This window comes from Sciurus vulgaris, assembly GCF_902686455.1.
Source record: "Sciurus vulgaris genome assembly, chromosome: 11".
Taxonomy (NCBI): domain Eukaryota; kingdom Metazoa; phylum Chordata; class Mammalia; order Rodentia; family Sciuridae; genus Sciurus; species Sciurus vulgaris.
Window position 1 is genome coordinate 22,656,798 of NC_136472.1, and position 17,388 is coordinate 22,674,185.

Consider the following 17,388-nt stretch of genomic DNA (forward strand, 5'->3'; position numbering starts at 1 on the left):
CTGTTTCCCTCTACTGTGCTTCCTAGCCCCATACCCCTTTTCCCCCCTTAATTCTCTTCTACCTAATAAAAGTAAATCTATTCACATCTAGTGCTCCCCGCTTATTATGAATTAGCATCTGCATATCAGAGAAAATACTCGGCCTTTGGTTTTTTGGGTTTGGTTTATTTAGATAATATATACTTTAAGCATTTCAATACAATGTTAGAATAATATTTTTATTTGAACCCATGACTTTATGCATGGCAGCTATATGCTCTACCAGTGAACCACTTCTCCATCTCAAACAAGTCCTATTTTATTCAGAAATATAAAAAGATAAGATATTTGATTATTAAAAAGTATTTTAATTCTATAGGCATCTATGAATATCCAGATGTATGACTTCTACAGTAAAGTGTAAATGTGTAACTTTAATTTTGATGGTAATGGACAAAATTAATTTATGCATACTCTGGGTCAACTTTCAAAAGTAGAATTTGAATTCTGTTTCCAATTTCATGACATCAAGTAATAAGTGAAGCTTCCGCAATATCTCTGCACTTATTTTTTGACATGTATGTCCATACTTCCCATACATTTGCTAGTAGATAGACATCCTGCCTTCCAAGCACGATATCATTTCAACTCTATATTTTATTGTAATCTTATACTCATTTGTTCACGATTGAAAGTAAATTACATGCTTACCCAACCTATATCCACATCACATTTTCATTACAATACAAAGGGGAAATTTTTAGCAAGTATTTCTGTCATTAATAAAATTTTGTGATTTTTAAAATAATCTCATTAAAATGATTTTAGAAATTATTTCTATATAACCATTTCTTCCCATTTCTATATAAACATTACTATAAATACAAATAATGTATCTTTTAGAACTTATGTACATAATTTTTGCTTTTGAAATTTCTAAAATGAATATGAAATATCTTTAACAAACAGAAAATGCACTTTGTAAATCTTTTTGATGTGAAACACAGAAAGCAAGGTCAATAAACTTTAGGACAGATGCAACTGGGATGAGGGCAGTTGTGAATAGTTGGAGATTCACTCCTGGACCAAAGACAAGAAAGCTGAACTGCAGGTATCAACCTGTGGAAAGGTTATGAGAAAGGGATGTGTGTCTCAGATGACATGCCTCAAAGTCAAAAACGGTTTCTGGCACCAAACTTTCCTCAGGGCCTTCTTCATCTCCATGTTTCTTAGTGTGTAGATCAGAGGGTTGAACATGGGAGCAATGATGGTGTAGAAAAGAGCAAACACTTTGTCCACTGGAAAAGTGGTGGCAGGTCTAATGTAAATGAAGAGAACAGGCACGAAGAACAAAACCACAACAGTCAGGTGGGAACTGCAGGTGCAAAGAGCTTTGCAGCAGCTCTCTGCGGGGTAAGCCCTGATGGTGCATAATATCAAAAAGTAAGACAGCATCAGAACCACAAAGGTCACCAACCCCATCATGCCTGAATTGGCAACCACCAGGATTCCAACTGTGTGTGTGTCAGTGCAGGCCAGTTTCAGCAAAGGGTACACATTGCAGAAATAGTGGTCTATTTTATTGGGGCCACAGGAGGGTAGGTTGAAGATGAGGAGGCCCTGAACCAAGGAATGCAGAAGTCCCCCAGCACAGCAAGCAGTGACCAGAGCATTACATCTCTGCCTGCTCGTGAGGCTGGTATAGTGCAGGGTCTTACAGATGGCCACATAGTGGTCATAGGCCATCACCATGAGAATTAAGATCTCGATGCTCCCTAAAATGTGCATGGTAAAAAGCTGTGCCATGCAGTTATTATAGGAAATCATGTTCCTTTCTGCCAGCAAGTCTGTGATTAGCTTGGGTGTCACTGTAGAGGTGTAGCACAGGTCTGAGAAAGCAAGATAATTAAGGAAGAAATACATGGGTTGGTCCATTAGCTGACTGCGTGTGATAGAAATCATTATTAGTGTGTTTCCCATCCAAATAGCTATGTAACAAAATAAGAATAATAGAAAACACAGGTTTTTAATTTTCTTGTTCTGGGATAGTCCCAACAGTATAAATTCTGTGATGTTATGGGTATTTTCCATGATCCAGTGAAGTTCAGGTACAATAGATTTGGCTGAAAAAAATGGCAAATCATCATGAGAAATACTGATTTACCTCAGTATGAACTTTAGTTCATACTTCATTTATTTAACCGTATCCCTTATATTATTAAGTATTTAGTTCATATGGCTAGGAAAGCTATATAACTTACCATCCTATTCAGGTTGTATCTTATACTGAAAGGAAATAATTTTAATGTTTGGTTTTGCTTAAGGCATAAACAAAAATGTGCAGTCACCCTATGCATGTTACGGGAAGGTTAGCTTCATGAGGAAGCTCGTCCTGTCCTTGAGTGACATGCCTGCTCACAGTTTCAGAACAGTGCAGCCCATGAGGGGCATCCTGCAAGCCAAGATGGAATCCCATCTTTACTTAAGCTTTTAATTTTTTATTGTAAAGTTTTATTCTTTAAATATTATATTAAGATATTATATCTTGCTTATTAAATGGTCTGATCCCAAGGTGAATATTGCATTTGCTTCTGCTCAGTCCTGATTTTGGACTAGACAACATTTATATTTATCAACAGTGTGGTAAAGAAGAAAGAGAATATAATACTCTTTGAAGTCCAATGGAAATGATACTTCTTTTGACTTACACAGACAGATTAAAAAAATAGTACTTATTAAATATTTAGAGTTGAGAAATGTATAGTTCCTGCTAGAGGCAGGAACAACAATAATAAAATGTTATAAATGGCACTTAGCATACATAGGACTTCAATAATTACTTAAAGTATATTAGTGATTACATGACTTGACTATTTTAGTTTTATTTTATAAAAAAGACTAAAGTATTGATATTAGAAATAATGATTGTGTATATACTGCATCCCAAGGAACATTTTTTTTAAATATCACATTTATTTTTAGAATTCTATAATCAGAAAAAAATCATTTTAAAAATAGCCACAGTTCAGATTATTGATACATTCATTTCCCATTAATTTGGCAATATGTTTTTATACTATTCAGTATACCTTGGATCCTTTCCACAGGTTTATGATAACTTTAAAATTTTGTTTATATAGCTTTGAAGCATTACATAATTTATATATTGATGAAAATAATAAAATTTATACTTGGAAAAATTTTAATACTTAATAGGCAGGATAATTTGAAAAACCCTCTTTCTCTCTCTCTCTGATCTTAACTAGATTCTACACCTACACAAGGGGAAAATAATTAAATGACTCACTGTTTTCCCTGTTTCTCCAACATTAATATTCTTTGAAAACAAACTTTGCTATATCAATTTATATGCCTTGGTATCCAGTTCTTTTGTAAACTCTAAACAGTCTTATTTCTTAAAAGATAAGAATTGTATCATTTTTCTGGAATTCCATAACGTCTGTTCATGGTTGTTTACTTGAGTCTCAGAATATGATCAAAGGATGCATCAGGTAAAGGACTGCTTTTCCATGTCTTCTTTTCATAAATAAGTGATTTAAGTCACCTGTTAGGGTTTGGGCTTCAGAATCCCCCACTCACAGACCTTTCTCTTCCTATTAATAAGACATTATAGCACAGCTTCCAGGGCATGCCTCCTCGATTGTCACAGAGTCATTCATCTCTATTAAAATAGCCCTCTCCCCACTTTTGATTCATCCAGCATACCATGCTTTTGAAACTATAAATATTTGGTTCCTTTCTGTATAGTCATGCTCAAAAGACATCACTTTCTCCTCTACCTCCAGGAAGTTTTACAGGCTCTTCAAACTATGTAGATTTTTATCCACTTAATCCTCCCTAATACACTCCCATTAATCTCATTATGAACATTTAATTTTGAGCAGCGGGTTGATAGATCTTATTTAATTATTTTAAGGTTGTTCTTCGCAAGGTAACCACAGTGCCTTATAGTGTGTGTCCTTGATGATTTGGAAACCGAATCAGTGTCTGTCATTCTGTGAATTTTGGACTCAGAGTAGAGACCAGGCAAGAGATTTTGCCATCTAATCTGGACCAAGAACTTGCCTGACATTCAGCTACTCCTTTTTGACATGAACATTTCTACTATCAATCTTCAGTGATTGCACAGACTGGATTACCTGGAGTTTACTGGGTTACGATGCTAATTCTTTTATTTTTTCATTTTACTTTCACTTTTTTCTTATTACTATGCATTGAATAGACAATATATATAATGGAAAGAGAAAAAACACAAATACACTGAACAATGAAAAGAAAGATGAAAGTGATCATCATTCATGTCAAATGGATTATTATTAAGATCTTGCACAGATCTAGAAGAAAAACAAATGACAATAGTTACCCTTTAGTTGGTATTGACCATGTCCAAGATGCAGTTTAAAGGATTTCATATGTATTAGGTCAATGATCAAACCAAATATCCAGTATTCTTTTTATTATCTCTATTTTGCAAGAAAGGAAAGCAAGTATTATTTATAACTTGGGTAAATACTGGCTGACAGTAAGGATTATTTTTGACGTATTTTAATTTTTCTTAATGTCTTGATACTAATAAGGTGGTTGACAGGTCTAAATTATTTTTAGAATTATTACAGGGATATATTTCCTTTTCTATTAGTTCTTTCTTTTAATGAAGTTTTTTGACTCAAAAAGTCAAGGTCAAACTGGTGTTTCCCCCCAAGCACAGAAGTTTTATATAAAGTACAGAACCTCAGTTGAACCAATTATATTTCTTTTCTCACTTACTTTTTACCTCATTATCATTTGTACACATCTAATTTGCTCCACACCAGTGTCCAGTATTGTGTGATATTATGGTATTCTGAAACATAATATTTTACACACTACACAACTAATAAAGCCAGTAGGAAAACAAAAATAAATTTTCACTCTAATGTATTCTCTCCATTTTTTAAACTGAATTTCTTTTTTCTGTAGATGTTTTCTGCATTAAGTTCAAGTTACTTAGCTTATCTGACAATGTCTTTTTCTTCTCCTTAAGAAATCTTATATGGGACACTGAATAGTTTTGTTATTGCCTTCATGTTCTAAAACCTAAGAAAAAAGGACTGCATAATTTGCACATGTGCTGAAGGACTATGACAACATTCAATGCATTTGCCTTAGATATTGAATGGTATATGAAATATTTATAAATGCTTAAAAAGAAAATGCACACACAGAATACTATAAATTAAAATGTAATTTATACCTTATATGTGTATGGACTTCTAATTTCCTCTCTCCATACTAGCATTTACCTCCTGTCAGCTGATTGAAATTTTACTTACCAGATGATCAATAAGCCCACATGAGGAGTCCTAGTTGTAGGACTTCCCAGTTTTGATTCAAGAAGGAAAATATTCACTATGACTTTCTAACCAAAAGGAAATGAAAGCATCCTCGGCATTTGTACTTAAAGAGTTCTGTGTTTTCTATGGTAAAGTTGCATATCCTTTATGATTTCAGGGATGCAAATGCACATATAAATTTTTGTTTAATATCCAAGTGTCATTTAAAGTAGATTACCAGGGCCAGAATAACCACAAACCTCTCTTATTTTTCTAAGGCCTGAGACATCTCCCAGAAGAAAAGTTGGGCAATATGCAGCTAAAAATAATTTAAATTTTCTCAGTTCCTTAAAAATAGCTCTGCCATGGTTATTAATCCTTTGTGCTCCAAGAAGTCTGAGCACAATCCAAGGGTCCTCTGTGCTGAGTGCACCATTTAGACATGTGAGCTTCTCTGATCCTCCACTCCCCCAGAGTTCCCTTGTTCTTCTTCCATTCTGAATGCAGGTCCCCTCCCAGTTGCTGAGGATGGTCTCATGCTGGAAGAAAATTGTCCAAAAGCATCAAATAAAACTCAACAAGTATTACTGCCACCTCAAGGTCATACATTATTTTTTCATCAACCCTGAAATTCCTTCAACTCTTCATAACCAATTCCTCTTCATTTTATTCTTCAGTATAAACATGCCTTTGATTATTTCTCAGATATTTTAGAATATGCCCAATGAGTTCCATCATAGATACTACTGAGCAACTAATTGTAATTTTATAGATTCTATATACCAGTTTTGGAGGAAATGCTTTCTATACAACAAGCATCTCTCCATTTTGCAAGGTCTTCTATAATGTCTTCTAAACAAGTGTATACTTTTTGTGTGATTTGTGAGATTTAGTCCTGAGTTCCTAATATGTTTGCTTCTATAGAAAAATACATCTATTTGAAGTTTTATGTTCTGCTCGTTGCTAGTATATAGAAATGAATTTGGGTTTTGTTATCAGTTCCAGTTATGAAAACATAAAAAAAGTAAAGTGATCCCTTAATGCTTCTTTTAACTTAAGCTATTTTTGTTGGCAGTCATGCTGCTTATTTATATATTTATTTATTTTTCATACTGGGGATTTAACCTAGTGAGCTTAAACACTTAACTACATTTGCAGCCTTCCTCCCCCAATTTTTTTCTTAATTTTGATACAGGGTCTCCCTAGGTTGCTTAATCCAAGTTGCTGAGGCTGGCCTGGAACTTGTGATCCTCCAACCTCAGCCTTCCAAGTTGCTGGGATACAGGTGCAGTAATTTTTTAACACAGTCATTCATGTAAATTGTAAATGATAGTTTATAATACACACACATATATAAATTCTTGAAGCTTTTATCTTTATGTACTGAATAGGACTTTAAAGTACAATATTAAATAGAAATGATGACAGAGGTCCCTGACTTGCTTTTGTTAAGTGGAATATTTTCACCTTTCACATTAAATAGTATACTGTTTGTTAATTTTTATATAACCAATACCAGATATAAAAATTTCATCTGCCAACAATTTATATTGTTTTAAAATATCTGTTGAGATAATTGCATAGGTTTTCTCCTTGTATATATGAGTACATACTAATGTAAAAAATGTTGCATTCTTGGTAAACAAATATCAGTTTAGATGAGTTAGAGTACTTCATACATTGCTAGATTAATTTTTCTAATAATGTGCCTAGGATTCACCTCAATATTCATATGTGAGATTGGAGTTACAACTCTTTCTTATTTGCTTTATATAAGATCATACTAGTTTTATTAAATGAAATGAATTTCCACTCTTACTTTCTTTTTTTTTTTTTTCTGAACAAGAACTCTTATTTTCTGAACAAGATTTTATTGTCTTAGAATTGTCATTTCCTGTAATGTTTAATAAAGTTTGCTTTAAAAGTTTCTGAATCCAGAGTTTTATATTAAATAATTGATTAATTTTGTTACATTGACAGATCTACTCTTGTTTTAATTACTGTTTCATATTTTGCTTATGTATTGTAATTTATAGTTTATTTACAAGTTCATTAATCTATTTTCAATGTGATTTCTTATTTCATTTATTTGTGCATCTTTACTGTCTACCTTGAATCCTTAACATCACTTTTTGTGTCTTTGTAACTCTCCTTCATTTTGTTTCAATATGAATATTTTCATTAATTATACTTCTTTTCTCAAATGTAAATACATTCATTTCTTTCATCATACATTGTTCTTGAAGTGCTCATGAGTACAGAATTTTTCATACTTTATAATGTAATGAATTCCATGATGCATACTTTGCATAGTTACCCAGTAAAATCTGAAGTAACACATCATAATTGCACATGCAAATTTCCTACAGCAAAACACATGAATATTCACATTCAGAAAGATGCATACATTTTATAAGAAGCATTACTTTATTTCAGCACAGTGTTCCCACCAACACAGATATAATCATTTTTAGATAGGTCTTTTCCTTAGTTTCAGAATTGCTAGTTCATATAAGAACTGTGACATTTGTTCATATTTTAAACTGAAAAGTGACATTAGATGTTTCTTTCTATTTTGTTCATTCATTCACTTCTTTGCTTTTGTACAATCTATTGGTCGTCTTCCAACTTCATATGCTGAATATAACAATAATTTTACTTTTGATTTTCTAATGTAGCTACTTAATGCTTTAAATTTTTCTTTAGCTCATCAGTTATTGCTTTAATTTTATTGCACAATCATAAATCACACTCTGAGTTTTTAAGAATGGAACATTCCCATGCAATAGTCATAGATTTCCAGATTATGAAGGGGTATATCAGCAATCACCCAGAGCTTACCTTCCTCGGGATTCCAGTGGTAACCAGTACCCTGACTTCTGTTACCATAGATTAGTTTTACCTGCTTTTCAACTTTATAAAAATGTAGTTATATGATATTACTCTTTCTGTCAGTCTTTTATTAATCAGTATATTTGTGTCATTCTTCATGTGCAGCTATGTTTCTTCATTTGATGTTCCAAGTAGTTTGTTGTTGGTTGTTCAAGTTTTCCTTCTGCCAGTAGTGCTTTCTAGTGGATCCACGTTAGTGTCACCTTCTCTTAACCCTTCCACATGCTCTATTTTCTGGAGGACATCTCTATCTACTTAGGCCTAGATTAGAAATCAAATGGAGAGGAGGAAAGACACAGGTAAGCACTCAAACTACAAAGTCACATTAAGGAGAACTTAAGGCAAGTATGTGGAAATAGAGGAAAAGGAAATATTAAAAGATAACAATAACATTGCCCAACAAACAAAGGTCTGAACAAATGCTGGAAAGACTGAACTTTGACTCACATGTGCTTTATATGATTTTTTTTATAAAACATGATATATCTATGTATACATAGTTATGGGTACAGTGATAGTTTAATACATATATGCAATAAAACTGAGTAATTATACCATCCAATACCTTGAACATTTATTATCATCTTCCCTTCTAGCTATTTAAATAGCTACAGAAAATAATTGTTCACTGTGGTTACTTTACTGTGCCATTACATATTAGAACTTATTCCTCCTATTTACATGTAATTTTGCTTTTATTCCATACTAGTTCTCAGATTTAGGGTTCAGCTCTAAAGTGAAATTCGAAGATGCCTTTCATAGAAATTACTTCCCTTCCAGAATCACTTGATGGCACCACATTTTCCTCAAGACCTTCTTCATCTCCCAGTTTTTCAACGAGTAGATCAGAAGACTGAACATGGGGGCCATGATGGTGTAGAAAAGAGCAAACACTTTGTCTACTGGAAAAATTACATTTGCTCTGATATAAACAAAGAGGACAGGCACAAAGAATAGAACCACAATTGTTATGTGAGCACTGCAAGTTGAGTGAGCTTTGGCACAGCTCTCTGCAGGTTAAAACCTGATGGTGTATAATATCAGAAAATAGGACACCATCAAAACCACAAAAATTACCAAAGCAGTCAGTTCTGAATTAACAATTACCAAGAAACCAATTCTGGATGTATCAGTGCAAGCCAATTTCAACAAAGGATACACATCACAGAAGTAGTGATCTATGTCATTGGGGCCACAGAAAGGTGAGAAAATAGTGAGAAGAAACTGACTGGCAGAGTGTACAAATCCCCCAGTCCAGCACACCAGGATGATTGTGTTGCACCTCTGCCTGCTCATGATGGCAGCATAGTGCAGGGACTTGCAGATGGCCACGTAGTGATCATAGGCCATCCCCATGGGGATGAAGATCTCCATGCTTCCAAGGAAGTGAATGATGAAGAGTTGTATCATGCAGTTAATATAGGAAATTCTCTTCCTTTCTGCTAGTAAGTCTGTAATTAGTTTGAGTGTCACTGTGGTTGTGTAGCAAAGGTCAGAGAGTGAGAGGTAATAAAGGAAAAAAATACATGGGCTGGTTGATGAGCTGAGCGCATGTGATAGAAATCATTATGAACACGTTTCCCACCCAAATAGCAATGTAGCAAACTAAAAATAATACAAAGCAGAGAACTTCAATATTCCTGTTTAGAGAAAGTCCCGGGAGAATAAACACTGTGACATTATTCCTATGCCATGGTCCAGTTCAGTAAAAATACATAACAGCCCCCTGAAAAGACATAGTGCATAGGTCAATGTAAGAAATTTCATGGAGAGTCTGGATGAGAACACTAACATCAGGAGGCTATGTTTCATAAAGAGGATTCCAACGTTGAAAAATGAAAATCATTTTTATTAAAAGTGTGTTATTCTCTTTGGATTATTCTTAGGTTGAGTTCAAAAGACAACCTTTCAGGAATATTGTTCAATCTTGACATGATAAAAATAAATACATTCAGTCTAAAAACTTTAAAAGACACAAGTGGAGAGAAAAATAGTAATTCAGTGGATTAGAAAAAGGGGAATGAATGGAAGGGAGAGCGGATGGGAATGGGAAAGACAGTGAATGAATCAGACATAACTTTCTTATGTTCACATTTAAATATGCAAATAGTGAAACTCCACATCATGTACAACCACAAGAATGGAATCCTAATTAGAAAAAGTTATACACCATACATGTAGAATATGTCGAAATACACTATACTGTGAAAATATATATAAAAAGAACAAATAAAACATGCTGTTTATGAAAAATTAAAATCACTTAAAATGGTCAAAAGTATATGTTTGGCAAAAGATAGACTTTGAACAAATGGTGTAGTAAAACTGAATATTCATATTTAGAAGAATGGAACTAAGCCTCTTTCAACCTGTGCATGAATAAACTCTAAGTGGATCAAAGTCCTTGGAATTAAACAAGAAACAATGCAACTACAAAAAGAAAACTAGCGTCAATATTTCAACATATAGGCATAAACACTGACTTCATTAATAAGATGAAGCTCAAGAAAAAGAAAATATATATTCAATTGAATGTTAATCTCATTCAATGAAAGTGAGCTTCACTTGTTTTAAAAATTCATAGAAATTCACAAACTATTTGTCTTTTTAAAAATTATATAATGTTTTAAGTGGTGTTTTATAGGTACAAGGAGAGATGAAATACCCTGAGGTATATTGATATATGTGCATAGTGTAATTTGGTCAGTTTCATTCTGCACTTTTTATGTTCCTTCTCTTTACCCCTCTATCCTCTCTGTTTTCTTCCCTGGTCTCCCTCCTATTTTTATGTAATCATTCCCTTTATTCCCTTATTTTTTCTTATTTTGATTACATGAAGAAAACATTTGACACTTGACTTTCTGAATCTGGTGAGATGCACTTTAGTTCCATCCGTTTACCAGTAAATGTCATAATTTCACTTTTCTTTATGCTGAGTAAAACTCCACTGTTTGTCTTTTTACAGGCACCTGGGTTGGTTCCATAACTTGGCTATCGTGATTAGTGTAAGCACATTGATGAGCCTGTATCACTAGAGTATGCTGATTACAGTTCTTTAGATAAATACCAAGGAGTGGGATAGTAGGGCCATGCAGTGTTTCCATGGCTAGTCTTTTAAGGAGTACCCATAGTGCTTTCCAAAGTGGTTTTACGAATTTGCAGTCCCACCAAGAATGTGTGAGTGTATCTTTCCCCCACATTCTCGTCAGCATGTATCATTATTTTTTATTCTTGATGACTGCCATTCTGACTGGAGTGAGATGAATTCACAGTGTAGTTTTGCTTTGCATTTCCTTGATTTCTAGGAATATTGAAGACTTTTCCATATGTATGTCATTTGAATTAGTCCTTGTAAAATTAATAATAAATAGCCAAAAATTTTTTACTTCATTGTATACACATATCTTTGCGTGTTTTACACAAGAATCATTGTGATATGTTCTGTAATCACTGTTTGACACATGAAATAACTTAAAACCAGAAAGTTGTGGAACTTAACTAAATCACACAAAAATGAAGCAATAGGCCATTTATTGGAAACCACATAAGGTAATTAACTCAAGCACACTCATTCCTAATAACTTACTTTCTTGCAAAACCAATAGCCCTCTTTACATTACAAGCTGAATATTAATCTTAATTTCTAAGAAATATTATCTTTTAAACTAAGGAATTCAAAGTGATGCTGAAAATCAGGGGCTGATATTTTTTCTTCCTTTTAGAGGCTGTGGTGAGGCAGGTTGAACACTGATGTTCTCTCTCTGTCAAGGTGCCATCCAGTGCAGATTTGACTAACAAACTTGTTGCAGCAGAGATGAAAAAATCCAGTAATCAGATGCTTTGCATAATGTGGCATTTCTGTTCAGTGCACATACATCAGAGGCCCCAGTTTCCCAACTGTACAGTTTGATCAATATTTGCCTTGTATCAGCAAGCTCAATGATACAGTACAAATGTCCATTCTGAACTCATGATTGATACAAAGAAAGCTATATTTGTCTCTCCTGGGTCTTTGGACAAACTGACATTCAGCTGACCTAGTGGTGCTTGACTGGGTTTACTTCCAGACATCATGGTAAGGCTGGTGTTTCAAGGTGACTTTTCCACCTATGCATAAATTTAAAAAAAATATTTTTTCTGCATGACATATCACCTTCACAAGTAATCACCAACAGGAAGTAGAGGCATAAGAACAATGAACCAACAAGGCATTCCCATTTGCAAACTGCAGACTTGAATTCTGGAGACCCTGATGTGATAAATGTGTTCACTTCTGGGTATGTTTAAATGAGAAAACCACTGGCCTATGGAGAAAGATGAAAGCTCTGTTTACATATTCCAAGGAGAATTGCTTAGAAATGTGTTTATACTAGTTTACATTGCTCTAATGGAGAGTTCTACAACCTCCAGTTAGAAGATGAAGGAAGAAATGTTTTCCATTTGTTCCACTACTAACTATACTAACTAAATTAATTGTTTCACATGCAAAATAAGAAAGATTCTTATTTTTTTAATTAATGAAAGAATCAATGAAAATTATACTTTACTATCTTGTCTCAGGAAGGATGGAGCACTACAGGATTGGCAGTCAGTCTTATAATCATATGTCTTTAGAATATGATGCTCTTGAGAGTTAGAATTCCATTAGAAATGGAGAGCCTTAGTTCTCATGCATCTTGGTCAGGTCCTTCATAGTAATCAGGAGTAGACTCCAGGAGCTCCTCCAATGGGTATTAGCTCAGAAGCTTTTGTAAACAGGCCCAAGTTTATGAAGCCACTCATGCAAACCTGTGTAGTCTCATATGTTCCACTTCCTGGCAGAGACTCATGGATTGAACAACCCCTGCATGGGTAGGGACATTAAAAATTTAATATCATGTATAACCCTCAAAACTCAAGAATGTAATGTGAACACATGCAGGAAGGAGTACTGTGAATAAAATGTTTCAGATGGATGACACATATTTATTACACTCTCTTCTAAATGTCTGAGTTGTAGCCCCTGTGTGATGGACAACAGAACTGTTGGTAGTGTATTTCGAAATGGACTCTTTGGCTTCTTTTGGCTCACAGAGTCCTTATGCTTTATAAAGTAGGTCATTTGAAAGGTTACAACAACATGAAACCATCACACATCTGCTTCTTGATGCCTTTTCCTTTTTTATTGAGTCAACTTCTCTGCTGAAACCTGATGATGAAAATATCTTTTACATTTATTTGTTATTGTCAAAAAACAAAAATATAAGATAAGGTCTTCAGGGGAAAAAAAATAGACAAGGATGAGGGGAAAGAAAATAAAAGGAGTAGGACTAGAGTCAATTTTAATAATTTAAGCTCAGACCTAAAGGAATTATAGCCCACACTACAGTTTATTCCTTTGTATATCAAAAATGCATCTCATTCCACCTCTTTCTCCAGAAACCAGCATGCATCCATTTAAGAAGAAAAGAAGTGAACGCTCAAAGTGCCATCAATGTACCCTTTCCATTCTGAGAACTTTCTACAGAATAGACTAATTCAATTTCAATACACAGAAATATACATTTAATACATTTCATATTAAATATATACTATATCATGCATATAGCAAGGGTCAGTAATTCAAGGAACAATACGCAATCCAAAATTACTTATGTTTGCCAAATTGTTTTGTAATTAAGTTACAGTTCTTAATGTAAGAGTCCCTTGGATTTAAAATGAAGCAAAGGCACTTTTAGTATGAAAAAAATGCAGTAGGTTACATCTCTCCTTAGGTATGTGATTTGGTTTTAATCATGGTGAAAGTTTTTGGGAAAAACTTTCCCTAAGATCATTACCAGTATTGCATCATTTCTTCTATAGTAACTTTATAAGCAGAGGAAAGGACTTTCCTTACCAAAGATATTGCAGAAGAGATGATTTCAGTAGGTGAAAGAACCTAGAAATAACACTGATTTTCTAGCAGGCTTTGAGTTTATGTGACCAAATGGTCCCTGAAACTGAAATTATTTACAAAGCAATTCTTCAGGCATCACTCTTATTTCAATTCCAAACTGCACCCAAAATATATCAGGAAGACATAGAAAAGTAAAGAGAAATACAAGCCCTGGAAAATATCGTGAGATTCTTTTCTTCTATAACTAATATAGATGTTTGGAAGCATGGGAAATTTGATACAATGGCTATATTTTAACAACTGCAATATTATTGGAGGACACAATTCCAAGAAGTTATAGATAAATAAAATTTGGATGATAAATAATAAAGTGCATCTGTGCACAACCAAGAAATAAGGTAGCATGAATGTGAATAGAAAATGCCAATCATTTCAAAGAATGGTGAAAATTTATCACATTAGAAATGATCAGAAAGGGGAGAATGGATTACTTTGACCTGGGTCTTGATTTTAGAAGATAGAAGAATTTTTCTAGGACTTTGTAGAATGAACAGTAGTGGAACATATCCCAGGTAATGTGTGAATGCTCATTGTCTCTTACAACAGAGTCAAGCCACAATATTCACAGCTGTTGAAAATGACTATTAGTTCAGTTCTTGTAAAGTAGAGCACCCTCAGTGAAGAATAGTACTTTTTTCTAAGTTCAGCAGGAAAAACAACAGGGGAAGAAATCTGTGAAGCAGGGGATGTGGCTGATTCTAGATCTGATTTGTAGTATTGCTGTTACTATTATTACCATTAGTATTGCTATTTTATAATGCACAAAAGTAATTAGACCTGTGCTGATAACTCTACAACTTCTAGTGCACAGACCTGTTGAAACCTGCAGTTGTCATAAAGCCGACAATGACTGGCATAGCCTGCGAAACACTAGCTGAGAGCAGATTCCACAGCAGTAGGAAGCAAGGCACTAGATAGATGTTAAGAGGATGAGATGACTATCTAAATCTAGAGGAATCCTCTTGTGGCTTGAGTTCATGAAGAACCTTGAAAACCCTCAGTGAAAACTCCTCTGTATGCCATTCTACCAAAATGTAAATGTGACCTCACTCCTGTGTCTGAAATTCCAACATGGAGATGTGTCCATTTACATGAAACCTTATGCATTTTCTAAACTCATAATAACAATCACTAAAGGACAATCTTTTCCTGCAATGTTACACTCACCCAAAATTGAAGAATTAAATATTCTAACTGGAGACGTGAAAAATTGGAAGGACACATAAAGGAATATTGACACAAAAAGAATGGATCTTTCATTTTCGTGATTTCCATATTTTTCACTTTTGTGAATTTGTGTATTTTCAGTTACTATACAAATGTTTAGTAACAAATAGCACTGGAGTAAATAAATACTGGTGAACCCTCAGTCACCCCACATTGCAGGAGCTTGAGTTCAAACAGAAGCCATAAATTCACACACAGAGATAGGAAGGGGAGCCTTCCGAAGTCACCCAGTTTGGACATTCCAAAACCCATGAGTGTATGTAATGACTGGAATTGGCTGTAGTTAGAAGGGATCCTGTGGGAATGTTTTTACTTCATCACCAAAGAAAGGGAAACCTTGTCTCCAAACAAAGGATTACTTTAAATCTGGTTTTACAGAAACAGAACTAAGTAAATGTTTATCTGTAATGACCTACGTAAACCTTAGGTAAAGGTTAGGCATGTGAACATTTTGGTTGGATGTGTTACTTCAGGGATTTTCTTTGTCTCTCTGTTCTCTGCTTCCCTTTCTGCAGGAATAAATCAGATATATTATTGAGGTAAATGATAAGAATGGAGACACTAAAATTTCTGTAATTATTCATGTCAATCCACAGTCAGTACCCTTTTTCCATTTTTAACTGTGATTATTAATTCATCCTGAATTAGAAAAAAAATGCTAATAGTCTTTCTGATGTATTTCTTTCAGATAATTTAACTCCTTTGGTAACTTGGTCTACTTGATTCATTACATGGAAAAAATAAACAATGTAACTGAATTTATTTTCTGGGGCCTTTCTCAAAATCCAGAGGTTGAAGGAGTCTGCTTTGTGATGTTCTTATTCTTTTACACAGTTATTCTTCTGGGAAACCTCCTCATCATGCTGACCATTTTCATGGGGAAATCTTCTGAAGTCTCCCATGTATTTCTTCCTCAACTCCTTGTCTTTTGTGGACATTTGTTTCTCTTCAGCCACAGCACCCAAGACAATTGTTGACCTGTTAGCAAAGAACAAAACTATCTGGTATGAAGGGTGCATATTGCAATTCTTTGGGGTGCATTTCCTTGGAAGCACTGAGATTTTTATCCTTATTGTAATGGCCTATGATCGTTATGTGGCCATCTGAAAACCCCTGCACTATATGACCATCATGGACAGGGAGAAGTGCCATAAAATGTTGCTGGGGACCTGGGTAGGTGGGTTCATACACACTGTCATCCCCATGTCCCCAGTAGTTCAGCTACCCTTCTGTGGACCCAACAAGATCGATCACTACTTCTTTGATGTCTGCCTTGTGCTGAAACTTGCCTGCACAGACACACGTTATCAGTGGTGTTGTGACAGCCAACAGTGGTACTGTCACTCTGGGGAGTTTTGTGATCTTGCTCATCTCCTATATTGCAATTCTGGTGTCTCTGAGAAAGCAGTCAGCAGAAGGAAGACGTAAAGTTCTGTCCACCTGTGGAGCCCACATTGTGGTGGTCATCATCTTTTTTGGTCCCTGTACTTTCACATACATGCGCCCTGATGTTTCATTTATGGAGAATAAGATGGTGGCTGTGTTTTACACCATTATCACTCCCATACTAAATCCCATGATTTACACACTGAGAAATGCAGAAGTAAAGAATGCCATGAAAAAAATATGGGTTAAGAACGCTTTTCTGGAATGCTAATAGCAAATAGTTGGAAATAATGATTCAAACTGGATGAACGTAAATGTGGAAGCCTTAGTTAACTCATCTGTACAGTGAACAAAATAATAACATCAGAGGGTTTTCAGAAGTAACACATGAAAGAAATACACACTGATCAGAATTAAGGTGTTCTTCATCATGATCATTACATTTAGTACTTCACAATCACATAATGTTCTAAATATCCAAAGCCACAGTAATCTTAATATGCTCAGAATCTCAACTTGATCAGAGTAAGCATCATTGTTTTCTCCTCCTGCCCTTTGTCTCTTGTCATTTTCTTTAAGTGTTTAAAAATCTATAAAATATTTAAGATTTTTTCTGGCATTGCAAACTATGTTTGG

At 34.4% G+C, this 17,388-nt stretch overlaps 1 protein-coding gene and 1 pseudogene across 2 annotated transcripts; one reads left to right on the top strand and one right to left on the bottom strand.

Moving 5' to 3' along the window:
* Nucleotides 1-281: 281 nt before the first annotated feature.
* On the bottom strand, nucleotides 282-2,070 carry LOC306638988 (olfactory receptor 4P4-like; the record flags this gene model as incomplete). Its single annotated transcript, XM_079102437.1, has 1 exon — nucleotides 282-2,070. The coding sequence occupies one exon, from the start codon at nucleotides 2,068-2,070 to the stop codon at nucleotides 1,132-1,134; it is 939 nt and encodes a 312-aa protein (XP_078958563.1). The 3' UTR covers nucleotides 282-1,131.
* Nucleotides 2,071-16,097: 14,027 nt separating this feature from the next.
* Nucleotides 16,098-17,023, top strand: LOC306639773 (olfactory receptor 4S2-like; annotated as a pseudogene). The gene has a single exon. The product of its transcript is annotated as an olfactory receptor 4S2-like (transcript).
* Nucleotides 17,024-17,388: the final 365 nt, after the last annotated feature.